The sequence below is a fragment of the Crocodylus siamensis genome, chromosome 10 (assembly GCF_052110815.1).
Source record: "Crocodylus siamensis isolate JL-2025a chromosome 10, ASM5211081v1, whole genome shotgun sequence".
Taxonomy (NCBI): domain Eukaryota; kingdom Metazoa; phylum Chordata; order Crocodylia; family Crocodylidae; genus Crocodylus; species Crocodylus siamensis.
This window is the reverse complement of record NC_143404.1, coordinates 501,832-528,297: the sequence shown is the minus strand read 5'-3', so window position 1 is coordinate 528,297 and position 26,466 is coordinate 501,832. Positions and strand designations below refer to the sequence as shown.

The following is a 26,466-nucleotide window of genomic DNA, read 5'->3' as shown; positions in this document are numbered from 1 at the left end:
CCTGAGGCTGCATTCCCACGCGGCCGCCCGGGCACCGCCCCAGCCCCAGCCCCAGCCCCAGCCCCAGCCAGCCCAAGTCTGGACCCTCTGCCCAGACCAGGAGGGGCAGAGCTGAGTGCGGGGGCAGCCGGCTGCCTCGGGCAACCCCGTGCAATGAGGCCACGGTGCTGTCTGCTCCCAGCTCCCCAGGTGCGGGGCTGCCTCCCTTGCCTGGCCCCCCGGGCAGCGCGCGATGGCAGGGGTGGGCTTCGTGGGCCAACGGGAGGGGAACAGGCAGAGACTGAAGATGCGTTGTGCCCCAGGCTCCCCTGGCACCAGTGCTGCGGGACGACCGTGCCCTTTCTCAAGCAAAGAGCCTCAGGCACAGCCGGCTGCTGGGACCTGCCTTGTCCCTCAGCCCCGCGCCCACAGGGCACGAGTGGCAGGGCCGTTCCAGCCCCCAGCCTCTGCATCCGCCTCCCACGCTGCATCAGCTGGGGGCTGCGGGACCCGGGCCAGGGGCCAGCGAGCAGAGCTGGGGCTGGAGTGTGTCCTGCTCTCACAGGGGAATCGGTGCTGGAGCCCAGGCCCAGTGCCACACACGCACAGGTGTGCACACTCCTGCACACATGCAGGTATATGCAAATGCACACATGCATTTCCGGCCCGGCCGGGGGGACAGACGGGATGGCCGTGGGGGAGGGAGGGGTCGGCCAGGCCGGAGCCCTGCTCCTGCAGCCAGGGCTGGGCCCGGTGGGCTGCCAGCGCCCCCTGGTGGGGCCAGGCCAAGCTGCACAGCGCTGGCCGTGGCTGTGGGGGCCGTGGCCCCTGCTTGCCTGGGCTGCCCCTCGGCCCCTGGGCTGTGTGTGGAGGCTGCTCTGCTCCTTGGTGCCTCTTTTTGAGGCCACCCCTGGGCCACAAATGGGGGCAAGTCTAGGGCCAGGGACCGTAGGCAGCGTGGGCACAGGAGCAGCTGCATCCGGCCTTGCCCCTCCACGTCCGGATCCTACCGTGCCTGGGGGGTCCCGGTGCGGCTGCAGTCCCACCGTGGCCTGGCCAGTGCCTGCAGTGAAGCCAGGCACGGCTCTGAATCTGGAGGGGCTGGTCCCTGGCGGGTCCAGGGCAGTGGGCAAGAGCCCCAGTGTGGGGCTGGCTCCTCCGGTGCCTGGGGCAGCCCCCGTGATCTCACCTGGCCCTGATTTGCTCTGCTCTGCTCTGCCCTGCAGCGCGGGTGTCGGGGCTCTGGGACGGGGGGCTGGTCCCTGTGCCCGGCAGGGCAGGGAGGGGCTGGTCTGGGACCCTCCGAGAGCCTGAGGGTGCAGGGGTTGGGGCCCCTCTGTGCTGCAGAGCTGCCTGGCGCAGGGTGTCTGGTCCTTGCATGGGCAGGGGGCCCTGCTGCCTCCCCGCTGGTGCTGGCCCTGGAGCCCCCGCCCAGGCTCTGAGCTGCCAGGAGCAGCCCTGGGTGCAGGCCTGAGAGGAGCAGGCCCTGGGCAGGGATGCAGTCTGTGGGGGCTGAGGTGGGCTGGTCCCAGGTTTGGGGCTGGCTGACCTGTGGGCTTGGGCCAGAGGCCTGAAGCAGGCAGGCAGCAGCTGGGGGTGGGCTAGATCCTGCCAGCCAGGAGCAGAGCTGGGGACCAGGAGCTGCCCCGTGGCCTGAGCAGCCTGGCAGGAAGGCCACGAACCCCCCGGGCGTGGTGCAGCGCCTCGGCCATGGGTCTGGCGTTGCAGGGGGCAGACCCCGAGGCGGCTCTCGGCTGTGGTGGAGCCGCAGCTGTCCGTGGCTGGGGGTCCGGAGAGTCTGGGTGGCCCAGTGACCCCAGGGTGCTGTGGTCCTGCAGAGGAGGGTGATTAGCTGGGGGCTGCTGCCCTCAGCGGGGGAGCTCTGGCCCCTGCATTGGGGCTGCTCCTGGCCTTGCAGCCTGGATCCCCCGGCCTGGGGAGCTGTGTCAGCCCTGGCGCTACCTGCAAGCGGTCGGGGGGGCAGCTCAGCCGTGGACACAGGCCCTGGGGGCAGAACAGGTCCCCCCTGCCTTGGGGCACTTGAGCCATGGGGCCTGGCATGGGAAGGGCTGCAGGACTCCTTCCCTCTCCCTTCCTGCTGCTTCTGGCTGGCAGGGATGGGGACAGCCCCAAGCCCGGCTCCTGCGCCCTGGGGTTGGGTGCTAAAGCCAGAGTGGCCCTCAGCATGCATGCCGACCCCCTCCCCGCTCCCTGGCCGCAGGGCCTGCCGGGGGGTGCCAGGGCTCTGCGCCTGGGCTGCCTCCAGCATTGACCGGTCGGCAGGAAGCTGCCAGGCCCTGGGGCTGAGCAGGCTGGGCCGGCTCCTCCTGCCGGGGGGGCTGGACCCCGGAGGGGGCGGGCTGGCCTGCCTCCCCGCGTGGGCTGGGCTGGGCTGGGCCGCGCCCCCCCTCCGCGGCGGAGTCACGGCGCCCCCTGGTGGGCACACGCAGCCCAGCGAGGTGCCAGCCCAGGCCCCCAGGCCGCAGCCCCCCGCCAGCGCCCTGCACCCTGCGCGACCCCACGGGCCTTCTGGGGCCGCCCGCCAGCCCCCGGCCGGCCCGCTGCGCCAGGCTCCTCCCCTCCTCGGCCCCGGCCTTCCAGAAACATCTCCAGCCCCTTCCCCCGGGAAGCAACTCCCCCAGGAGGTCCCCCCACCCGGGCAGGAAGCCTTCCTCCATCGTCCTCCCCGCTTCCTTCCTCTGCAGCCAGTGGGGGGGCAGCCAGGGCCGTCAGCCTCCCCAGCACAGCCGCTCCACGGAGCTTCCTGCCTTTAACCCCTTCATCCGCGGCCCGGGGCAGTGCCACCACCCGAGCCCAGCTGATCCCCGCAGCCTCCTGGGCGGGGCCTGCCGTCCCCCAGCAGCACCCTCCATGCTGCCCAGCACCAGCCCCAGGGCCTCCAGCGGCTCTCCGGGCTGGAGGGATTCACTTCTGCACTTCCAGCCTGTGTCTGCACTGATCTGCTGCCCCGGATACGAGACCCAGCTCCTGCTGCCCCCAGCCTGGCGGCAGCTAGCACAACCCCCCCAGCTCCGACCTGCCCCAGCCAAGGGTCAGGGTGAGAACACCATGCCCAGCGCTGCGGCCTCCTAGCAGAGCTGGGCCCTCCTGGCAGGAGCTGCAGCGAGGGGAGCTCATGGGCCTGGGACCGGCTGGGGGGACGCACGCTGTGTGCCGCCCCGCGTGTCCCCCGTGTCACAGCGGGCGCAGCTGGCAGGCCTGCAGGAACGCAGCTGCACCTGGCTGGAGCAGCATGGAGGCCTGCCCTGCACATCAGCCCCTGGGGTGGAGAGAGTCCAGGGCTTCCCTGCAGGGGAAATTCTTTGCATGTTCCCACCCGAGCACAGAGCGAGGCCTGTGCCCTGCCCTGGCAACACTGACCGCCAAGCGGGCTGAGCCAGTCATCAGGGCTGCCAGGGGGACCTGTGAAACGGCTGGGGACGGGGCCAGGCTGGTGCCTGCGTGCCCGTGCCCCGGCTGAGGAGGCTTCTCCCTGGCAGCCGGAGGAGCCCCACTCCCTGCTGAGCTCCTGCGGCCCCTGCAGGAGGGGGGATGGGGTGGGAGTGAGGCACGACCCTCCCCTCGTAGAGGCTTGCAGCAGGGTGCTGCATGCCATGAATGTGCTGCGTGCCATCACTAGTGCTGCACATTATCCTGCTGGACGGGATCCTGCAGACCCCAGCACCCTCGTGGGCTGTGGCTGTTGCCAGGGATCCCGGAAGCTGAGGGGCTGCAGGCCCGGCTGTGGGGGGCACAGCACCCCCCTGCCGCCTGGGGGGCAGCGACCAGCAGAGGGCGTCTGGAGCAGGGCCCAGCAGCTGAGGCCTGGGCCTGGCACCTGCACCTAGGCCTGGCCAGGCCCAGGGCTCCTGCCACCCCAGTGCCCGGGCACCGTGGCCCCCGCCCCCACGGGCATCACCCCCACACCAGTGCTGAGCAGCTGAGAAGAGCCTGGCTGCCGGCCACCTACAGTGTCCCACTGGCTGGGCTGTGGACGGGGTCGACCCCCACCAACAGCCCCGCGGTCCAGATGTGGAGCACGTGGGGGCGGGTGAGCCACAGGCTGAAACCGCCGGAGCGCCCTGCACAGGGCCCGGGGCACAGCGACCGGCACCCTGCGGCGCGGCCCCGGTCAGCCGGCGGCAAGCATGTGGGCACCAAGCACGGTCCTGGCACGAGGCGCCAGAGCAGGCAGAACTGGGGCCGGGGCTGCAGCGGGCCAGGCGCTGAGGCAGGACGCGCGGGACCAGGTGCTCCGCGGGGGCATCCAGCCCCGAGGTCTCTCCATGTGCGTCCTGGGAGGCAGGGAGGGGGCGGAGGCCTGGCAGGCTGCTCCCTGTGCCTGGCTGGGCAGCGCCAGCACCCTGCGGACCTGGCCCTGGCTGGCTGCCGCAGAGCCCCTGCCGCACCGCCCTCCAGGCCCGGAGGACGGAGGGAAGCGGCGGGCTGGGGCGGGCAGCCTGCGGCCTGCCTGAGTGTGCCGAGAGCCTGAGCCGCGCCGGCGGCCGGGCCCGGGCAGCGCTGCGCTGCCCGCGGGCTCCACGGGGGGGAGCAGGCGGCGCCGAGCCCGGGGGCCGCAATCGGGCCGGGGGGAGCCAGGGCCCTGCTGGGCCGGGGGCGGCACCGGAGCAGCGCGCGGGGCCCCTCGCCACCCCGCCGCGCGCCCGGGCCGGGGCTGCGGGCCCGGAGCGGAGCGGGCCGGGGCTGTCCCGCGCGGCCGGGGGTCCCGGCAGCGGCCGCCCCGCCCGCGATGGAGCCCGCGCCGCGCCGCGGAGCCGGGCCAGCCCCGCGCACGGAGGCGGAGGTAGCGGCGCGGCGCGGGGGAGGCCGCGGGCGCGGGGGGCGGCTGGGCCCGGCGGGGGGGCGCTGGCTGCGGCCCGGCCTCGCCTCCGCGTCGTGCCCGCGGCCGCTGCGGGAGCAGGTGGGAGCCGCGGGCCGGGCCGGGCCGGGAGCGGGGGCGCTCGCCGCCCCCGGCCGGGCAGAGGGAGGGGCCGGCTCCCCGCTGCCCACTGGTGCCCGGCTGGGAGCGCCCGGCCCGCCGCCGCCGCCGCCTCCATTTTGTGCGGGAGCGCGGCGGCGCGGGGAGGGGGCGCGGGCCGCAGGTGAGGCCGGGCCGGGCCGGGGCGCGGCAGCCATGTGCGCGCGGGCCCGGGGCGCGGAGCAGGTGGGGCCGGGGCCGCGCGCCTCCCGCGTCCCCCCGCGGAGCCGCCTCGGGCCTAGCGGCGGGGCGGGCCGGGCTGGGCCCGGCCGCCCCGTCGCCCCTCCCCGCGCCGAGCCGAGCTGAGCCGAGCCGTGCGGCCGGGCCTGCGCTATTGTGCGGGCCGGGCCGGGCCGGGCCGGGGGGCGGCGCTGCCGGGCGCGGGGCGGGCGGGCGCGGCGCTGCCCCCCGGGGCCGGGCCGGGCCGGGCCGAGCCGGGCCGGGCCGGGCCGGCGCGGGGGAGGAGGCGGCTCCGCGGGGCGGGCGGCGCGGCTGCCATCTTGGCGCGGGGGCCCGGCGCGGTGACCCATTGTGCTGCTCGCTGTCTCGCAGGGGGAGGCGCGGGCCCGCCCGCCCGGCATGGACCAGGCCTGCGAGGTGAGCCGCCGCAGCTGCCTGGTGCCGTTCGGCAGCGCGCTGCCGCTGCCGGGCCCCGACGGCCGGCGCAGCCCGTATGGCCCGGACCCGTCGTCCTGCTACATCCCGCTGCGCCGGCTGCAGGACCTGGCCTCCATGATCAGCGCCGAGCCCGGCTCCCCGCCGCCCGCCGCCGACCCGCCGCGCCCGGCCCGCGGCCCGGACGCCGCCACGCCGGGCATGGAGCCGGGCCCCGCGGAGCCGTGGTCGGGCTCGGAGCTGGACGACTCGGAGGCGAGCGCGGGGCCCCCGGACCTGCCGGCGCTGGAGCCCGTAAGCGGGGCCGGGGCGCGGGCGGGCCCGATCCTGCCCGGGGGCAGCAGCGCGGGGCCGCAGGCTCCACTTCCCCCTCGGGGCCGGCTGTCAGGAGGGCGCAGCCTCGCAGCCGCCCGGGCCAGGGGTTTCTTCCAGCGGCTCCGAGGTCTCTCAGGGCCTGGCTCCGGCCTCCCCTGGCGCTCGTGCTGCAGAAATTAATGGCTGTGACATCACCGACCTCTGGGGTTTTTTTACTTAATTCTTTTTTCACCCCACCCGGGTGGCGCGGCCTCGTGCGAGCGGCTCCTGTTCAGGCGTGTGCTGGGCGGACGAGGCCTCTCTGTGGGCCCGCCACCATTTCTGTGTGGCCTTCTCCGGAGGTGGGAGCAGTCGCATCCGCGCCCCCGTGCAGAGGGTGACCTTGGCAGGCGGCCGTGGTGCATGGGCGGTGGTGCCATCTTAGGCCCCGCGCTGGCCCGGGGATGCTTTCCAGGCAGGCGAGGCCAGAGGAGGCAGGACGCGGGGGAGAGCGGGCTGCTGCTCCGCATCTCTTGGATATTTACTTCAACTTTCTTTGTTTTGAAAGCCAAGCGGGTACCTTGCAGCAGCGACATGTGCTCGGTGATGCCGCGGTGGGAGGGCCGGGCTTTGTAAACAGAAGCCTGTGGAGGTGCTTTCACAACAGCCCTTGGCACGGAAGCACTTTGGCCGTGTGCTGACGTCACGGGGGCTGCAGGAGTCCAGTGCTCGTGGGCCGGCGGCTCCGAGGCTCCAGCCCGGCCTCCTGCCGCCCGTCGCGGAGCTGTCCCCGCCTGCCCTACGGCAGCACCTGGCAGGATTGATACAGGGGAATCTCCTCTGGTCCACGGGCACCCCCCGCCCCCGGTCACAGCGGCAATCCGCTGCCTGGCTGGCTTCGACCAAGCTCCCCCGTTCCCCCCGAGTTTGGGGGGCCAAAGCAGGTTTTCCTCGCAGAGCCGCTCGCTGCAGCGCGTCTAGCCCCGGTGGTGATGCAGTTGGTCAAAAGAGCCAAGCTGGCTGGCCGGCCCCAAGTCCTGTGTGGGGCATTGGCACCCAGCCCCCACCTGTCCCCCAGCCCCTGTGACCTTTGTGCTTAGTTTGGGCCATTTTTTTAGAGGTTTCAGCAACACCAAATAAGAAACAGGAACTCTGCCGTGCTATTTTTAGAGCAGCTCTTCATAGTTGGGCAGCTCTTGAAAGCAAGGTCCTGGGGCCTGGCCGGGTGGGCGCAGGTAACTCCTGTCTGCCCCTGAGCAAAAGGCCCTGTGCCTGCCCAAAGGGGCCTCGGGCTGTGCTCTCAGGGGCTGGCTTCCCTCCTGGCCCTGCCACTCTGCAGGATCAGCTGGAAGGGATTAGGCTGGGGTGGGGAGAGGGACAGTGCATGCAAAGTGCCTCCATTGAGGTGGGATGCAAAGCCCATGCAGTTTGCCCGGATGTGTTAATTGCCCTCTGATCTCTGCATCTCCCGGAGAAGAGGGTGCTCAGGTCATGCTGAGCAGGGTCATGCCTGTGTCCCAGGCTGGTGTTTTTAAATGCTAGGCTGAGGGGAGCTCCAGCAGCAGGTCTCCCTTGACCCACAGAGCACCAAGCGGTAGCAGCTGCGTCTGGGTGGTGGGGTCGGGGTGGCGGCTACTGCTGGCTGCAGTGGCGGTTTCCCCTCGGTCCGTGTTGGTGGTGGACTGCGGCTGATCATTCCAGGTCCAGATGACTGGGCCGTGCGAGCTCCTCTGCTGTGTTTTTACTGTTGTGAAGGACGCCCATCCTTAGCTCCTTACGGTTCTGGCCTTGGCAGGGGAAGGTGCAGCCAGGGCCGGCGGTGCCGGCATGCACTGCCAGGTGGCCAGTGCCCATAAAACGGCCCTCCTTAGCGCGTGTTTGGATGATGCGGTTTTGGTGGTTGTGCTAGTTTACTCCTTGCTCCAGTGTTTTGCTGACTTTAATTGTGTTGCCGGTGAATGAGCCTGGCCGATTGGAGCTGTCTGCGTGCTGGAGCCCAGCGCCGGGGAGGCGGGAGGTGCTGGGTTTCAGGTCAGCAGCTCAGTGTCAGAGCACGTCTGCCATGCGCCTGGCACTTGGTAACGACCCGGGCGTAGGCTAGTCCTTCCCGCAGGACTGTGCCTGGCTCTGGCTGCAGGGTGCTGCGCGCCTAGGGAACGAGGCAGCTGTTCCACATCTCGCCCTTTCTTCTGCCCTGTCCCCTGAGGGAGCCTGGTGCAGTCCTGGTTTTCTGACGAGATGCTAAGGCACCGGGAGGCCCTGGGTCCCAGGGTTTTTGACCTCCGTGCCATGCTGGGCCGGGAGCACGTGCAGCGTGAGCAGAGGGCGGCCAGGTTCTGCGCTGCCTAGAGCCCGCGGGCCAGCGGGAAGTGTGGACATGCAGTTGCCATGTCTGAAGGGCTATTGTGGAAACCAACCTCAGCCTTGGGGTGCAGGGGCAGCCCGCGGGGCCTGCGAGCACTTCCAGGAACGTGCCTGTCTGTCCCGGCGAGTGTCAGGCAGCTTCGCGGTAGGAGCTGCAGCTGCTGAGTCCTGGTAGGCAGCAGCTCGGCTTCTCCGACCTCCCTGTGTTGCTCCTTGGCTCTTTGCAGTCTGTTGCAAGGATGACGATTTCCAGAAGGATCTTCAATGGCACCCCCCCCACCCCGTGTAGCTTCAACCATTAAGGTTCCCCATTGACTTGAGTCCAAACTGGTCTGGGTAACAGGAGATCCTGAGGTAGACGGGAAATGCTCGAGTACTTTTTAATGTATATTCAAGGAACGCAAATTCCCAAGGTTGGGATCTTTTCTAGAGGGAAAGCAGGTGATGCGCTCTCTGTCTGTGCCTGGAGGAGAGAGGCCATCTGCATGCCCCAGGGCTATGGGAGGCTGTAGGGATGTTTTATCATTCAAAGACCTCTCTTCAGTGCTGAAATTGGTTCTGTTTGGAGACCTTGCCTGGGGAGGGGACGGATAGCAGCTCTCAGTCGCTGAAAGGCTGCCATCAAGAAGAGGGGAGAACATTGCCGCACAGGTGAGGGCTTGAAACTGCAGCAAGGCAGACTTGGACTGAACCCCAGGAAGACCTGCCAGAGCAGCAAGGCAATGAGGCAAGCTGCCTGGGGAAGCGATAGAGTCTCCTTTGCCGGGGGGCATTTGAGAAGCATCTGGATCCACGTCTGTCCGGGCTGGTTCAGGAGCAGTGACTTCTGCCTCTCCGAGGAAGGCTGAGGGATGACCCCGGAGGCACGTCCAAGCCTAGGAGCCCTGTTTGGAGATCGCTGCAAACACCGGTTTGGTGCCGGGGAGCTGCAGAGGCAGGCATTGCCGATCCGCACGGCTGTGCCCAGCCCTCTTAAAGCGTGTACCTTTTTCAAGATCGGAATTGACCTGCTGTCCCAAAGGCTTCGAGTGCCAGGGCTGGTGGCTGGAGTCTCAGCTGGGCCTGGGAGTGCTGGACGGTGTCCCTGCTCCATCAGAAACAACCCACGGGACCTCGGGCAGGCTGCTTCGTGCCTGTGGCTGCCGTGGAGGTGTGGCAGGGCAGCATGCAAGGGGGCTTCTGAAGGAAGGTGCAGGGAAGCTTCTCAGGTGCTCGGAGCCCACTGCACTGGGTTGGATGCTGGCCTTGGGTAGGGGCTGCCTGTGTTTGGGGTCTGCAGCTGTCTGAGTAGCTGTTCCAAGGCATAGAGATCTCTGGGGTCCTGCCCACATCTGCAATCTCAGGCGCTCTGTTTGTTCCCCCATTACCTGCGGTGACCAGAAGAGGAGGTGGGAGCTGTGTATTTGCCTCTGCATTTTGGCTGTAAACAACAGGGTTTCCTTAGCAAGGTGCATCCTTGGGCTACCCGTTGTGCAGCACGCAGCACCTGTATGACCACAGCACTGCTCGTCACAAGGCCTCACGAACATCTGAAGCTGCAGTTGTGCGTACCCAGACCTCCAGTGGGTCCTTGCCAGTGGGTAGAGCAATGGGTCCTGATCCCGAGAGCGAGGCCTGGCTCTGCCTCGCAACCAGGATTTGGAGTTGAAGGTCATGGCAAAGCGTCTGCAGTGATTTCCGTTTGCCGTTTGTCATGCTGGCTCAATGTTGAGGGAGAGGAACCATGCTCGTCCCATGTCCTAACCTTTTCTTTTCTTTGCAGTTTGTCAGTTAACCACATATTGGTGATGTTAGAGAGACTTCCATTGAAACTGAGGACACAGCTAAACCAAGGGCAGGCAATTATTTTGGGCAGAGGGCCACTTACTGAGTTTTGACAAGCCATCAAGGGCCGCATGACAGGCAGCCCAGGGCAGATTAATATTCATTTTCTAAACTTTTTAAGGGCCCCGCAGGCCGGATAGAATGGCAGGCTACGTCCAGCCCCCGGGCCGCATTTTGCCCACCCCTGAGCTAAACAGTTATATTAAATACAGGGGAGCTGAGCAGAGCTTATGTTTCCCTATAAAGAAAAAAACAGTGGTAGGCCACAGCCTTTTGGGCTGACACGCAGCCTCCCCCGGTGCTGCCCGCCTGTCTCTGTTTAGCTGCTTGAGGACTCTTCTGTCTCCCAGAACTTTCAGCTTCTTTATAACAAATGGCAGGTTCCCGAGAGCAGCCCTTCCAGTCCTTTCCTCACTAATGCCCATGAAAGATCAGAGTTTCAGTCTGATGATGGAACAGCTCCTGAAGACGGTGCGAAACCCAACTGTTTTGTCCCAAAAAGTTGCATGAGTTTGGTAACTTCCTGCTGCAGCACAAGAGCTGCCTTTGAAGCATGTTGCAGACCATTTCCAGGGGTAGAATTAGGACTTGTGGTTTTCTTGTGAGACAGTTGCTTGTGAGCAGGAGTTCTGAGATGACTTGTTTTTCTTACTTCTTCCATAGAAATTGGAAGTTCTTTCAAGTACCAGTGAAGCAAACTATAGCCCAAGGTGCGCTGAAGTTGGCAGGGTCAGTGGAGATACGGCCTTTTCGTTTGTTTCACTGTTAAGGAGCTCTGAATTTGAGGAACTAACAAGCAGGCACAAGACAGATCCATGTGGCATCGTCTTAAACCCAGTGTAAACAGTTTGTGGTCTTAAAGGGACAGCCAGTGTAGGGACCACACTTCCGCATAGCTGGGAGTCGCAGCGAAGGTGGCTGTCGCTGAGAGACCAGGAGCAGCAGTTTCTCTGCACCTCCTGCCTATGGAAGCGTCGCTGTAAATGCTCTGCTCCATTGTGTGCAGCCCTTTCCTCTGCTCCCTGTTTGCCCAGGTCTTGAATGCAGGCACTGGGTGTGTGTCTGGGGGAGGGGAGCAATGGCAGCAGAGAAACACCTCATTGTGAAACCACAGAGACTGACGCGGGCTAAGGAGACATATCTGGGGCTATTTTTAATCTTTTAAAAAAGGCTGGATTCCATGGTGCAGTGGTGTCCCTTCAGCTGGGGAAGGGACAGGGTAGGTCCTGCCTGTGCTGCACGGTGCCGTCTGGCTCTGGGAGCCGGGAGTTCAGGTATGCATGGCTATGGGCACGCGTGCCGATAGGGCAAGGGCATGCCAGGGTTTTCATGTAAGCTGGTAGAGGAGGTCTGAGAGCGAGGCCCTGTTGTGGTTCAGAAGCTGGGCTGGAAGGGACCTGCAGAGGTCTCGCTTAGGCCATTGTCCCATCCCAACCTGCATGTTTGGCTGCTCCCGTGCTCTGTTACAGTCTGTCTGTGACGACTTCCACGCCTGCCAAGGAGCCGAGTCCCAGCCATGCGGCTGCCGCGGGCCTGGGCGCAGTCAGGTGTGCTCCCTCGCCGGAGCTCCCTGCCAGGGCTGGAGATAAAAGTTGCAACATGGTCTCCTGAAGTGGCTACTTGAGGTTTAAAAGTTCCCTGGGCGGATGTTGACATGGATACAGTGTTGCCGCTGAGGTGGATGTGCTGGCACCAGGTGTGAGGACGTCCGGGTGTGATCCTGGCACTGTCGGGGATGACAGTTGCGTCTCAGATGTGCCAGTTTCTGCCCCTCTTCCAAGGGCGGGCGCAGGCGTGAGCGGTGGGGCTGCTCTCGATGCAGTTGTGCCTGTCAGCCCAGGTAGAGCTTGTGCTTTCCCACCTGGAAGGCCCAGGCGTGGTCCTGCCAGCCCCTCAGGGCCTTCAGCTGATGCATGCTCCTGCATGTGACAGGCTCCCAGCAGCAGGCTGTGTAGCAATGCCCTGGCCAGGCCTTTCCCAGGGACTGGGCCCTGCGCCCCAGGCCTAAGGGCACTGCTGCTGCTTGAGCTGGAGTGGGTGCATGGACTCCACTGCACGCGTGGCAGTGACAGGCATGGACCCAGCCTGTGCAAGTGCCGGGGGCTGTGTTCCCAGGAGAGGGGGACAGTGGGCAGCAGTGTGGTAGGCAACATCAGGGCTGGAAGGGACCTCGGGAGATCATCAAGTCCAGCCCTCTGCTCAAAGGGCAGGAAGTCAGCTGGGGTCATAGGATCCCAGCAAGATAAGCATCCAATTTACTCTTGAAGGTGTTCAGTGTAAGTGCTTGAACCACCTCCGGTGGCAGGCTGTTCCAGACCTTGGGGGCTCGGATGGTAGAGAAATTCTTCCTTATGTCCAGCCTGAAACGGTCTTGCAGGAGTTTATGATTGTTCGACCTTGTCATCCCTTGGGGTGCTCTGGAGAACAAACGTTCCCCCAGATCCTGGTGGTCACCCCTGATAAACGTATAGGTGGCCATCAGATCACCCCTGAGCCTGCGCTTTTCCAGGCTAAAGAGCCCCATGGCTCTCAGCCTGTCGTCGTAAGATCTGTTTTCCTGACCTCCGATCATGCGCGTGGCTCTTCTCTGCACCCTCTCAAGCTTCTCCACATCCTTTTTGAATTGTGGAGCCCAAAACTGGACGCGGTACTCCAGCTGCGGCCTCACCAAGGCCGAGTACAAGGGGAGAATGACGTCCCGGGATTTGCTTGAGAAGCATCTATGGATGCAGTACAGCTGCTGGTATGGCAGGGTGCTGTGTGTCAGTGGGGGCTCCCACGGGGGTAGCGCCCTGTTCCTGCCACTCACATGTTGCAGCAGCATGAGGTTTAGGGTTGGGGATAGGGCAGAGGGTTGATGCTGTGGGCAGCAGGCTCAGGCGGCCGAGGGAGGCAGGGGCTCTGGGCTGCATCCCATTCCCAAAAGATGCTGCCGTCAGCTGGCGAGTTGCACCACTGAGTGCGGGGGGTGCCCCAGCATCCCTGCCCTTGGGAACCGGCCTGCAAGAGGCCATCACACCTCGGCCTGGCCAGCAGCAGCCCTGCAGCATCCGGCCTCCCCGCCCTAGAGCCGTGGGCCGCCAGCGTTGCTGAAGGACTCAGCTGACGTGTGAGCTTGGTTTTATCTCTCTTTTGGCTGTGGGGAGATGCGCCCCAAATCCCGGAAAGCAGAGCAATGCATAAGTAAAGGGAAACCTTTCTGCTTTCATCCTCAATGACTCGCAAGTGATGACAATGCCAGCCACCAACCATTTGAGTTGGTCTCTAGCACAGGCCAGGCGGCACTGCATGCCTCAGCCACCTCAGAGCCACAATGGTGACCACAGTGGTAACTCCTGAAGGATGAGACGGATGGCAGACAGACCTGCTGGTTGCAGCCTGTGATGGCATTGCCCTCATGGCTCTGTGCTACTGATGGATGTGGTGCGGGCGCCTCTGGTAGGTGCTGAAGATGAAGTGAGCGCTGCTGGGAGCTGGTCACCACTGAGGTTGCAGGGACCTGCCCATGGTGGTGCCGTCCTTCCAGGGTCTGGGCGGGTCGAGCGTCTCAATGCGGCCCCTGCTGCTGAGCTGCATCTGCTAATTCTGCCAGGGTGCTCGGGCCGTCGGGTGCTGCAGTAGGACGGTGATGCTGGACACTTCTGAGCTCCATTAGAGACAGGACATGATCCCCCTTGTGGGATTTTGGTAGAAGTTGGGTTTTTAAAAAGGTTTGTTTTTAAAGCAGTGGCTTTGCCGTGAGTGCAGCAGAGCTGCTCACATCTTCCGGGAGCCCCGGCTTGGGGCTGAGCTGTCTGGCTGGTGCTGGGGCTCCCCACAGCACAGGGTCTGAGTCGGGTTAAAAGTGCTGTAACGAGCTGATGCCCAGGACTGCCCTGGGGACCCTGCAGCTGGGCTGTCCTCAGGACAGTGTCGGTGGCTGCTTCTGGTCCCTTCCAGCTTCCCACCAGCCTGGCTTATTGGTTTCTGGCACCTGCAGTGGTATGTCCCTCTCTGAGGGTTGGAAAGGATGAGGAAACTCCTCTCTCTTCTGTGTCTGCCGGGGGCAAGGGTGACCCCTGTAACTTACCCCTGCGGAGCCGTCAGGCCAGTGCAGGTGCTTGGCTCTCCGCGGATGACTTGGACGCCTACCCCCATGCCACCTGGTCCCCCAAGCAGCCGCTGGGTGTTGCCAGGCTCTGGGTAGTGGGAAGCTGCCCACGGACTCTGGGATAGCAGCAGTGACACAGGCATATTCGTGTTGATCTCTCTTCCGCCCTCTGATCGCCGTGAGGAGGAGCAGGGGCACCTGCCTCGTGTATGGTTAGGAGGTTTCCTTGGCAACCAGGAGGGCCAGGAGCTCTGGTTTATTAACATGTTACAAAAGAAAATGTGGAACATGCAGAACTCCCAGCCGTGCCCTGGGCATGCTTGGCAGCTCTGGTGCCGCTGGCAGCTTGGCATGGGCACAGCCTCGTTGCCCTGCTCATTTGGGCAGAGGGTTGGGTTTAGGACACGGATGCTGCTTGCATGCGCTAGCTGGCTCCCAGCAGCCATGAGCTCTGTGCATGGCAGTGCTGGGCTGCAGTTCGCCTTGCCTGCTTGCCTGGCAGTGCTGCAAGAGCAGCTCTGTTGGAAGCTTGTGAGCCCCCCTGGGTTTCTGCTGCTTCTGAGAATCCCAGGGAGTTCAGCACAAAATGCAAGGCTGACCTGGCTTTGCAGCTGCACAATTGGAGCAAAGTTGCCAACTGCCGTCAGCGAGATTGCATTGCACGTGTGAACTGAGGTTGCATTGCACGTACGAGCTACTTCTGTTCCTGAGTCGCCTTTTCTGGGTAACGAAGTCAGTTCAATGTAGTTCTGTTCACAAGATGCCTGCTCCACAGGCCAGAGCTGCAGTACCACCAAGGGAATGCTGCTGGGTGAATGTGAGGTTTTCTCGTTCTTGATGGCACACCTGATTGTGTGGCCTCAGCATGGGATTCATGTGGAGTTTGCTTGGAAGGCTGCGTGTTCTCCCAAACATCTGGGACTAGTGGGGAGACTAGAGAGGGCCAGACCCATTGGCCAAGTTTCCCTAGTTCTCTAATATTGAAGATCTTGCAAGACATCTGTCCATTCCTGCAAGAGCTATGTAGAAACCTTTTACTTGTGGCACCCTAGACAGACTTGTGCTACCTCTTGGGAAAACACCAGCTCTTCCTGGTCGCTCTTTTATTGCCTACAGAAAAATAATCGAGCAGTTTTTCTGCTGCAGAGAACTTGGAAAGAGCATGGCTGTGGGTTCCTGTTTGAAATCCCTCAGTTCACCTTGTGAATCATGTTTGCGCACCTAAAGGTGCTAACTGATTACCAGCGTCACCTTTGAAAGGATCTCAAGGCATCCCAGGGCACTGTGGCACCTGGTTGAAGATCACTGGTGCAAGACGTGGTAGGTGCAATTCCCCTTGTTTTCAGTGCTGTTATGAAGGAGCCAGCTCAGGAGACGGGCATCTCGTTTATCTGTAGCTCCTCTGCAGCTGATCAAAGCGTGGTGCTCTCATGCTGACCCTGGGCCGTGGTCTCGCTCCTGCCTGGGCCAGAACCTCCCTGCGTGCTCAAGTCGTGCCTCTGCTGCCGAGGCTGCTAATACCTGTGCTAATTTGTGCTGCGGGCTCCTGGGGGCCATCGGGCTGAGCCCCCCCCCGGTCATGCAGTCATTGCCCACCTGTACGTTCTGGTCAATGAGCACAGAGCTGTCTTGGCCTGAAGTCAGGTGGACGGCTGGGCAGGAGCAGCTCAGAGAAGCATGGGCTCTCGCAGGCGACAATCTTCATCTCCACATCTGAATGTTGGCTGTTGCCTATGAGAGCCACTACCTCTAAACTAGTTAGTCTCTAAGGTGCCAACCACCCTGGCTTCTGCCTGGTTCCTATGATGATAAGGTGCGGAGACTCGGACCCCATCAATAAAGTGGCTGATCCATGTGGTCCCCCTGCCGTGCAGCTGTGCAGGATGCCGGCGTCTGTGTCGGACCCATGTCTGCACTCGGTGTCACGAGCAGAGAACCAGGGGGACTTGGCCAATGGACCTGCCCCTCTCCAGCCTTCCCATTAGCCTTGGATGTTAATGAGGACACGCGGCCTTTCAAGCAAACCTGTATGAATCCCACACTAAGGCTGCACAGTCATGCTTTCAGTCAGGAGCTGGAAAACCTCATGTTCCCCCAGCAGCTGTGAACAGAAACATGTGCCTCCCCGGCACTAGGAACTGGGCTTGTGTGCTCACGCCCAGGGCGGTCTCCTGCCCCCAAAGCAAGGCAAGCAGGACTGGCATTTACGGTCCCACCTCACGCTTCCCTGTGTTGGAACTGAGTGAACTGGTGAATGTTTAACGCTCCTTTTATGATCATCGCAGTTGGCTCAGAGACGTTGGACCTTTGCAGACATGGATGGAAATCAGTGATGTTTGCTTTCTGCCACCACGGTCTCTGCAAACCTGAACAAAGACCCAGGGCAGGGTCCTGGGCTCCCAGAGTGGGGCAAGCCCTGGGCTGTGTTTGGGCAGGGGGGGCAGTGCAAGCACATGCTGGGTTTAAGGGGGTCACTAGAGCTCCAGACCAGCACATGAGCAAGGCCTGATCCTGCCACGCTCAGGAGCACCCAGCTCCGTTCCTCCAGGGGGCAGCTTGGGCAAGGTTGAAACTGCAGGGCCCAATCCAGGCTGGTGCTGGCCAGCGATAAGGAAGCTTGTGGGCTCGATCGAGCGCAAAGGCAGGATGAGGGTGTCCAGTCGTGGTCCTCCAGTCTCTGTGGGTTGGGTGGGCCCAGCCCATGTGGTTGCTGCCCAGGGCCTGATCCAGCAGAGCAGGGCGGGTGTTCGTGTGATCTGTGTGCTGGCAGGCCCTCGTGCTAGCTCCCTCCAGGCTGGGTTGTGTCCTGCAGTTCCTGCTGCCTGCGCTTCTCAGCCCCAAGGCCGGGACAAACCCTGAGATTTCCAACAGGAATCTGGAGCGTCCCGAGCCCCCTGCCCTGACAGGGCTTTCTGAGCCTTTGCCTCAGAAGAACCACTCTGTTATTTTCCAGTGGTCAAGCAACGAGCCGGTGCTAAGAGGTGGCATTTCCAACATGGCCCTGAGTCTGCCAGAGTTGAGAGCTGCTGGACTGGACGTGTCTGTAGCTAGACACAGTTGTGGTGGCTGCAACTTCGGCTCGTGTCCCCGTTCTTGACTCTGCCCCGGGTTGGTCTAATCTCACCTCCCCGCCCCAGCAAGCAAACAGCTGCCGGCCTCTCCCTCCTCTGACTCCCCTCGCAGCCCAGCACCCGGGAACGCGGGGAGGCTCCCTCAGGGCAGCCCTGGGGCTGGAGCCTATGTGCAGGGATCACAGGCAGGGGCAGCTACAGCTCAGTTTTCTGCTTCTGCACTGGTGATCATGACCTGCTTGCATCCCTTGATCCCCCACCGCAGTCCCAGCCCTGGTGTGGCTGGTGCTGCCCTGCCGCCTCTGGGAGGTGGCCTCTGCTCCCACGACCAGCGCCAAGTGGCTCCGCTGTGTTCAGCGTGGGCACAGGAGAGGCACAAACAGCCCCTGCTGCAGCCCTAAGGAGCAAGGCCCAGCCTGTGCAGACCACGTCTTGTGGTCCAGGCCTGGGCCTCCTGCCTAGACGTGGCTGCGGCAGCAAGGGCCTGCTGCGCGCTGTGGGTGGAGGTGTCTGGACTCGGGTCTGACAGGGAAGTGGGAGGAAGTTGGCCACGGCTCTCCAGAGGCAGGGACCGGGCAGCCAGGTCTGCCCACGGTCGCACAGGTGCTGAGCCCTGCCCTGGGTGGCAGGACAGTGACTGCGGTCACTTCCTGGCAAGCTTAGCTCAGCCTTCCTGGGGCCCCTTGGGGCCTTGTCTACACCAGGGCCCTCTAGCTGAACCCCTGCAAGCAATGGCTTTCCTTCCCTGCAGCTGGCCACGGGAGACACCTGCTGTCAGCAGCTGCCTGGCACGTACGTGCTCTGTGGCAGCCGCCCTTGCCTGGTGAAGCCAGTGATCCCTGCGCTTGAAGTGCAGGTGGTGCCAGGCCCCGCTGCTCAGTTCCCACAGCCCCTGTGGCCTGGCATGGGCCCCCGAGTGCTGCAAAGGGACGTCTCCTGCCCGAGCTGGCAGGGCCTCCTCCTGGCATCAGCATTCGCTTGTGCGCAGGCCTGGCAGATGTTCCTTGACCCAGCCCCCATGGCCGGGTGCAGCACGCCGTTACGTGCCGTTCACGTGCTCGGCCGGGCGGTCCTGCCTCAGTCCTCCGCGGCGCCTGGTGTCTGTGGGCCTTGTGTGTCTCAGGCTCTTTATCTCCCTTCCTGCCCTGGCTTCGTTCCACGCCTGCGCTGCGGTGGCTGGGCCGGCAGCCTCCCCTGCATCACTGTCTCTGGTTTCCTTTTCCCCTCCCCCTGCTCTCCCGTATCCCCCTGCCCTTCCCCTGCACTGCTTCCTGCCTCCCCACAGCACTGCCTGGTCCCCACACGGCCACTCGCCAGCAGCCATCTGGGGGGGACGAATCCCCAGGGTGCAGGGGCTGCTGCGCAGGCAGCCCACGTCCCCTTATGTGGGGCTGCTGGAGGGGCTGGGGCACAGGTGCCTGCCAGCAGGTTCAGAATGGCTTTGAGGGACTGCGTGCCCATCCTTCTGCACCAGATGATGGTGCCCGCAGGGGCCGGTGCCTGTCCTTGCTCTGGCTCTGTTGCCCCTTCTCCCAGCCTCATGGTGCCTGCTGAGATCCTGGCTACCTGCCCAGAGATCCCTTCCCTTCCCCTCGCTTGTGGGAGGCAGCCGTGGTTGCCACGGGACAGGCAGCGATGCTGGGCAGGAAGCAGGGATCCCAGCAGGGCATCTGGGGGAAGCTGCTACCTATCAGCCTTAACCAGGGGCAGGAGATTGGTGCATGGGGGCACGTGCGCTGGAGGACTCGCCTTCCCGCCAGCGCCTGCCTGGGGCAGGACAGTGCCTTCCCAGCCAGGGCTGCTTGCAGTGGGCTTCTCGGCACTGGCTCTTTGTGAGGGGAGCGGGGCAAGCAGCGGCATGGCAGGATGCTGGGATGGGCATCGCTAGCCACATGCAGCCCTTGTCCCACTGCACGATGCAGCCCCTTTATAGGGGAGAAAGTTGTTGAGATGGGAGGGCTCTGCCCCGTGGCCATGCCTGCTCTGTCTGTGTTGCGCGGGGCCTGGTAATGGGATGGGTGGGTTTAGGCACGGGTGTGCACGCTGCCACCAGGTTGTTGCTGTGCTGTCTTCCAGAGAGCCTCTGCCTTTTCCCTGAATGTTGATGCCCTGGTGAGGTCCTCAGCAAGTTGCAGCCATCTCCTGTACCAAGGGGGTGTGGACGTGTGTGCGTGTGTTGCGGAAAAGGTCTAGGGCCACGTAGCTGAGCTCCTACCAACCGCCAATCACTTGGGGGCTGCGCACTGACACGTGATCCTTGCTCCAAGCCACCTCAGTCCATTCTTGCTCCCTCCAGCATATGAAACCGTCCACAGTCCAGTTCAGGACCTGGTCCTGGCTGCGGGTTGATGCAGTGTGCTCCAACCCGCTGGGACTGCTGCGGGCGGCTTTGCCCAGCGGCAAAGGGCACGTTGAGCTCTGTGCCAGAAGCTGCTGTGGTGCTGTACTTTCCGGCAGGCCCTCCCTGGTCCCAGGGCTTCCCAGGCATTGTCAGTGACTTGTGTCTAAGGTTTTGGGGGCAGGGGGAAGATCCCCAGTCTAAATATTGAAAGTGGCAGGGTCACAGGACAGCAGGCAGGAGGGGACCTCACAAGGTCGTATCTAGTCCAGGCAGGATCAGCCCTGGCTAAACCCTCCCAGTCAGGGACTTGTCCAGCCTGCTCTTGAAAACTTCAGGGGTGGAGACGCCGCAGCTTTTCCATGCCTGTTTCAGTGCTGGACCCCCCTCACAGCCAGAAAGCTCCTCCTCTCCAGCCTCAGTTTCCCCTGCTGCAGCTTGAGGCCATTGCTTCTCGTCCTGTCCCCTGCAGCCACAGAGTAAAGCCCATCTCTGTCCTCCCTCTAATCACCCTGCAGGTGTTGGAAGACTTACCCAGTCTGCCCTCAGCCTTCCCTTCTCCACTCTACATAGCCCTGGCTCTTTCAGCCTTTCCTCAGTCCTACTTCCTGGCCCCTAATCATTTTTTGTTGCTCTGCACTGGGCTCATCCCAAATTTCTTGAAGTGCAGGGCCCCAAACTGGACCTGGATCTCCAGGTGAAGCCTCCCCAGTGCTGAGCAGAGCGGAGGAATCACCCGTCTCCCTGGTCTGACGTTGCGGGTTGGGGCTCGTGGCACATCTAGCGGTTCGGTGCAGCGCTGCTGTTCTGCAGCTGCTTCTGCTCCCACCCAAAAAAAACTAGTGTAACCAGTGTTTACTATAATCATGCTGTGGCCTCGAAGGCAGACCGGTGGGTCAAGGGACGCCGTGGTGCATATCTCTGCTGACGCTGTGGGTGCAGTTCTGGCTCCCAGCTCAGCACATCAGCGTGTTGGGGCCTCAGATTTACTGTCACTGTTTCTGTGCCCAGCAGATCTCTGCTGTTGCACCCCCCGGGTCAATTCGTCTTCACTAATAATGTAAATGTGAGCAACTGCCCTGTAGCAAGTAGGTTCCTAGCAGCTTCAGCATCGTGGTTTGGTGAGCCATAGAGGCCGCAGAGATGAGCGTGTGGGCAGGTGTATGTTTTGGCCCTCGTGCCCAACATTAGGACACTGCGGGCTGTGCTGGTGCCAGCTGGGGGGACAGGCAAGCCCCACGGGGACGTTAGTGAGAACACGACCCAGGGTGACCCCTCAGGATGTGACCCCCATGCCTGACCCGCTGCCACTGACTCCTGCTCTGGTTTCTGTCCAAAGCATCGTGTGAAGAAGAAGCCCACGCCAGTGAAGTATGACATGGACGACCTCGTCTGGGCCAAGTTCAGCCGCCGGCCCTGGTGGCCCTGCACCATCTGCTTTGACCCGACACTGGATTGCCACTCGAAGATGAAAGGTAACGCCCCTGCATGGCTGGGGCAGCTGGTGAGCTGCGCCGCGCCCCTGCTGCTCCGAGGGTGAGGGGTGCACTGTAGCAGCCCCACAACCCAACTCAATGGATGTGCCAGATGCGTGGGGCTCTGCTGCCCTGAGATGGGCAACGGTGCTGGGTGGCACCGAGCAGAGACCAGGGCGGAGGTGAAGAGAGGTGGCCCAGCCCTAGCCAGTGGGAGCCAGCGCCAGCAGGGAAAAGGGGTGCGGTGGGGGATGGATCAGGAGCCCAAAGAGGTTCAGGCTGGTGCTTCGTTGCACCTGGGCAGAATTGCACGCTGCTCTTCCCACCGGCCCAGGGCTGGAGCTGTTCCCCTGTCTCAAGCACGGGGGTGCCTTGGAGCTGGAAGGCGTCTCCATGCGCTGCTGGGCAGAACGCGACCAGGGCTGGGACCCCGTGGCCGTCCCGTCCGTGCACGGGCCCAGTGTCCGCTCTGGGTCCTCTTTGCCCAGAGCCCTCTGACCTGCCTGCCATGTGGTGACCCCGGGCATGTGCGCACCCTGTGTAACTGTGCAGCTCCTCCGGCACCGCCTGCATGCTCACGGGGTGGGGTGGGGAGGAACATCCTGCAGAGGTGCCCCATCCCCTTGCATCCGGAGTAGATGGGCTGTGCCTGGCAGTAACCAGCTGAACAAGGAAGGGGGAACAAAGGTGGGAGATGAGAGCTCCCTCCCTAGGGTCACAGCCTGTGCACAGCAAGGCTCACTTCCAGGGAGACGATGTCACATGAGTGAGTTGCAGTCCAGGCAGAAGTGGCCACTGGACATGTTCCTGTGGCAGGGGGAGGCAGGTGTGTGTGTTCATGGGGGGGAGTTGGCAACCTGTTGCCCTCCAGCTTTGAGCCTTTGCTGCGGTGGAGGCAGGTGCATGGGCCTGTAGATCACCTGTTTCGGAGCAGTCCCCGTTGCTGGGTGTACGGTGCCAGCCGAGGAGCCTGGAGCACTGAGGCAGGGGCACCCTCTCCCGGGACAGCGGTAACACAGGAGCACGGGGAGTTAGGCCAGTGCTGGTTGCATGGGCAGATGTCACTGTCCGTGCCGTGCTCCCCACACCTTTGCTCCATTGCACGCAAGGCGCTGACCTGACCCCCTCTGGTCCCTTCCGCAGTGTCCAACCGGAGACCGTACCGCGAATACTATGTCGAAGCCCTGGGGGACCCCTCGGAGAAGGCCTGGGTGGCCGGGAAAGCAATCATGCCCTTTGAGGGCAGACACCAGTTTGACGAGCTGCCGGTTCTGCGGAAGAGAGGGAAGCAAAAAGAAAAAGGCTACAAGCACAAGGTAGGGCTCCATGCCGTGTGCTCTGGGCTTGCGTGGCGGGTCCTTCTCGGCATTGGGGGTACGGCCTTGGCCTGGGTCTCTGGAGCGTCTGTTAACAACCTCATGTAGAAGCAGGATGCTGGTGGCTGTGGTGCCCTGCTTCCCCTGTGGCAGGGTCAGGTGTGATGTCTGTGTTGTGCCAGGGTTGATGGTATCTTAGATGATGGACTCGTCTGGGCTGGTCTGGACAGGGCTGATCCTGCCTCAGGCAGGACCTGGACTGGACGGGGGGTCCCTGCCAGCCGCGCGGCCCTGGGACTCTTGTGATTTCTGTGACTCCTGGAGGCTGAGGTACTGAGGGGCCGGGCCTGCAGCCGGGCTACTGAGGGGATTTCTGGCGCCTCGTGCACGTGTGCAGGGTAGCATTCAGCAAGGCTCCCCCCTCCTCCGCGTGTCACTGATGGTCCCTGTGTTTTTGTCTCCTCTCACAGGTGCCTCAGCGGTTCATGGCCAAGTGGAAGGTCGGTGTCTCCCAGGCAGAAGACCTGCTCCTGCAGGGACTGGAGGAGTGGATGCGCAGCCCGAGCCCCCGCAAGCCGGGCCGCAGGAAGGGGGCACAGCTGCAGCCACCATGCACAAATGGCCCCAGCACGGTGCGGGGCCGGCAGCTCAATGGCTGCTTTGGCTCCCTGGTGTTTCCCTCCGGGTACGCAGGCAACGAGAAGGGCAAGTCGGGCACCAAATCACAAGTGAAGAAGAACTCCGATAGCCGAAAGAGGACGAGGGTAAAAAAGAGCAAAGTGCGGATGGAGACGGCGGAGAGGGGGCTCGGGGGGCAGGCGCCCAGGAGCATGGCCAGGAACTTGCTGGGGGGGAACCTGCCGGAGAAGCACGCGTCCCATGAGCTGCGGCGCATCGCAAGCAGCTTGACGATCTCCAGCGGCACCAAGGAAAACCACCTGCTGGCATCATTTGGGGACAGGCGCTTCGAGAAGGAGCACACGTACGGGGCCCCGAGCAGCGCAGCCCCGCGGGACTCGCGCTCCAGCCCCTCCACGGAGGGAGGCAGCCCTGGCACCTTCTACCGCGGCTCCCACCAGCACAGCCGTTACTCCATGCCTGGTGCCAGGGACCTGGACAGCGACTCCGACTCGCCAACCTCGTCGTCCTCCTCCTCCTCCTCCTCCTCCTCATCCTCCTCTTCCTCTTCCTCCTCCTCCTCCTCCTCTGAGGACAATGGGGATAGCGACCTGGACCTCATGGACCAGAGCCCTGAGAGAGCTTTTGGCGCCCTGCACATCAGTGACGAGACGCTGGATGAGGACTTTCCTGTCGGGGCCAGTGGGAGCCTGAGCCGTGCTGTGCGCCTGGCTCAGAGCAGTGCCCGGAGAGCCAGGAAACGGGCCTATCGGGACCACCGACCCCTGCAGAGCTCCCATGCCAGCAGCATCGAGTCGGGACCCGAAGAAGGGGAGGTTGAAGAAGCCTCCTCAGACGCTGAGCCACCCATCCCTGCCCGCCTGTGCCCTGCGCCTGCCCGACGCGACAGTCTCCCCCCCGCAGACAAGCACACTACGCCCCTCGGTGCTGGCCCTCCTGCCCGGGCGCCCAGCCAGGGGGCTGCACCGCCTCACAGCCTCCAGCTGCTGTCGGGCAGAAGCGCCCTGCGCGCCGTGGCGCCAGAGCCCGGCCCGGCCCGGGAGGAGAGTGGCACGCGTCGCGGCACTGCCAACACCAAAGGTTTCCCCGGCGCCGCCCGGGAGCCGCTCAGCAAAAGCAGCAAGGCGGACGGCCAGCGGCTGCTGAACAACGTGCACGAGAAGCGCCAGGAGGCGGCCGAGGTGGAGGCGGCCGTGGTGAAGCACTCGCTGTCCTTCCGGTCCCTCAGCGAGGAGGCGAGCGGCGGTGGGCCCCCAAAGCCCGCTGTGCCCTCGCTCTTCACATCTGCCTCTGGCCACGGCCTGCCTATCGAGCCGGACTACAAGTTCAGCACCCTGCTGATGATGCTGAAGGACATGCACGACAGCAAGACCAAGGAGCAGCAGCTCATGGCGACGCAAAACATGGTCCCGTGTCGTGGTGATGGCCCCGGGAGTGGCGCGGCCAGCGCCCCGAAGCTGCTGCCTGCGCTGGGCCACCCCTTCAAGGTGGAGCGGAACGGGGATTGTCTCCCGGAGGTGGCGCGGCAGAGCCCGAGTGCGAGCGAGCCCTCCCTGTCCAGCACCGTGGCCAAGCTTCCTGGACTCGGGGCCAGCAAGAGGGAGCCAGGCGGTGCTCCGGCCTCCAGCTCCAACGGCACCAACTGCATCGCCAGGCGCCACGGGGCTAAGCCCAAGCCGCCGCCCAAGCGGGCAGGGAGCAGGAAGGAGGCGAAGCTGGACAGGCCTGCCCCAGCCCTCGGGCGGTTCTCGCGGGATGCAGCTGCCGGCGGGTCCCGCAAGCGCAGAGAGGTGCTGGGGGCAGGGACGGGTCCCCTGGGCAAGGACACGGGCAGCTCGGAAAGGAAAGGGCCCCTGGGGCTGCTGGGGCACTCCACCGACGAGGACTCGGTGTGCTCCTCCTCCGACAGCTCAGACCCTCTCCGCGGGATGCCGGCGCTGGAGAAGAGCGTCCCGAGCTGCACGTCCGCCGAGAACAGCGAGAGCCCGGAGCTGGACTCAGAGGCCAACAGCGAGTGCTCCCTGGGTGAGGAGTCCAGCGGTGCCAACCACGTGGCGCCCAAGAAGCGCTGGCAGCGTTTTAACCAAAGCAGTGCGAAAGCCAGTAAGCAAGGCCGCCGGCCTCGGGCCCCAGGGAGCTCGCAGCGGGCCATCCAGGGCCGGACTCCCAGCACCTTCCCACTGAAGGGAAGCAAGTGCACGGTGCACAGGCCTCCTGCCCCCAGCCCAAGCGACACAGCGGGGCAGGGCTGCCAGAACCACCGGGACTCGGCCATGCCACGGCTGACGGCACGCGACAAGCCCGACACGGAGCCGGATCTGGGCAGCTTTGCGCCCCGGGCTGAGTTCCCTGCACAAGGTAAAGGAGTGAGGCTTCCACACATGTGGTTGTATGTTCATGCATGTGTGCGCATGTGCATATCTGCACGCTTCACACGGCTCTGCTCTACAGGATGAGCATGCTGCTGAGAGCTGCTCCAGGTTTGGCATGGCCTGCATGGACACGGGGTTCCCTCGTGTTATCCTGCTGCCTGCAGCCGTGACCGCTCGGCCCAGCTTCCTGCCCAGTCCCACTGTCCCGCTCCCTTTCCCTGCACAGGTCCATAACCTGCCTCTGGCACCGCGCTCTCAGCGGAGCCACATCTGGCTGCTGCAAGCAGGAGCGAGGTGAGAGGTGGTGACGCAGGGGCCATGCACAGGCCAAGCTGGGGGGAGCCCCTGGGAGCTTCGTGGGTGATGGTGCCACTGCAAATAGCACGCAGGCTGCTAGTGGCTGGTGCAGTTGGGGGGGTGCTGGGGAGTGGTGGTGTTTCACCAAGCAAGTGAAGACCCACCTCTGCCTCCAGCCTGCTGCATGCTGCAGGCATGAGAGCCATGAACTGACGAGGGGCATCAGCAGTGGTGCAGGGACAGTTTGAGTAAGGGGAGCCCGGAGCCCAGGGAGGCAGCAGGCCTGGGGGAGTGGGGGCAGGTTGTGGGGTGTCCCCAGAAGAGGCAGAAGGGTGCATGGGACAGGGGCTGAGCTCCCAGCAGGCATCCAACTCTGCAGGTAGAAACTAGTCCAAAGTCCAGCCCAGACTCTACCCTCCTGGCCCTCCCTGGGAGCCCGCCTGGGAAAGCATGGCTGGCTTTGCAACATGCCCTGGCAGCTGTTGGACCCACGGGTCACCGCGGTGCCTGGCAGGTGGGGAAACGCCTGGCGCTGTGTGTTCCCCAGGTACCCGCAGTGCCCTGAATGTCACCACCCAGCAGCCGCGGTCACCCCTGCAGCCAACTGAGCAGGATGTGCAGTGAGGAGAGATTTGACGTGTTCCTGGCCAGTGACATGTCTTGGGTTGGGCTGGGGCAGGAGCTGCTGCAAGTGGCTGAATGTGGGTGTCCTTGTAGAGCGAGCAGCCTGGCTAAGGAGGGACTGGGTCGCCGGTGCCCACGAGGCTCGGCAGAGCCCAACAAGGTCACACGATGCAGTTGCTGTGTCCTAGGT

At 63.9% G+C, this 26,466-nt stretch overlaps 1 protein-coding gene across 1 annotated transcript in view; it reads left to right on the top strand.

Moving 5' to 3' along the window:
- Positions 1-4,573: 4,573 nt before the first annotated feature.
- NSD1 (nuclear receptor binding SET domain protein 1) overlaps positions 4,574-26,466 on the top strand; it is a 45,927-nt gene continuing 24,034 nt past the window's right edge. The window contains exons 1-5 of the mRNA XM_090065129.1: positions 4,574-4,783; positions 5,510-5,866; positions 20,893-21,028; positions 22,172-22,344; positions 22,815-25,341. Of these exons, the coding sequence (XP_089921255.1) occupies positions 4,730-4,783; positions 5,510-5,866; positions 20,893-21,028; positions 22,172-22,344; positions 22,815-25,341 (3,247 nt within the window). The 5' untranslated portion in view covers positions 4,574-4,729. The remainder of the gene's footprint in view (positions 4,784-5,509; positions 5,867-20,892; positions 21,029-22,171; positions 22,345-22,814; positions 25,342-26,466) is intronic.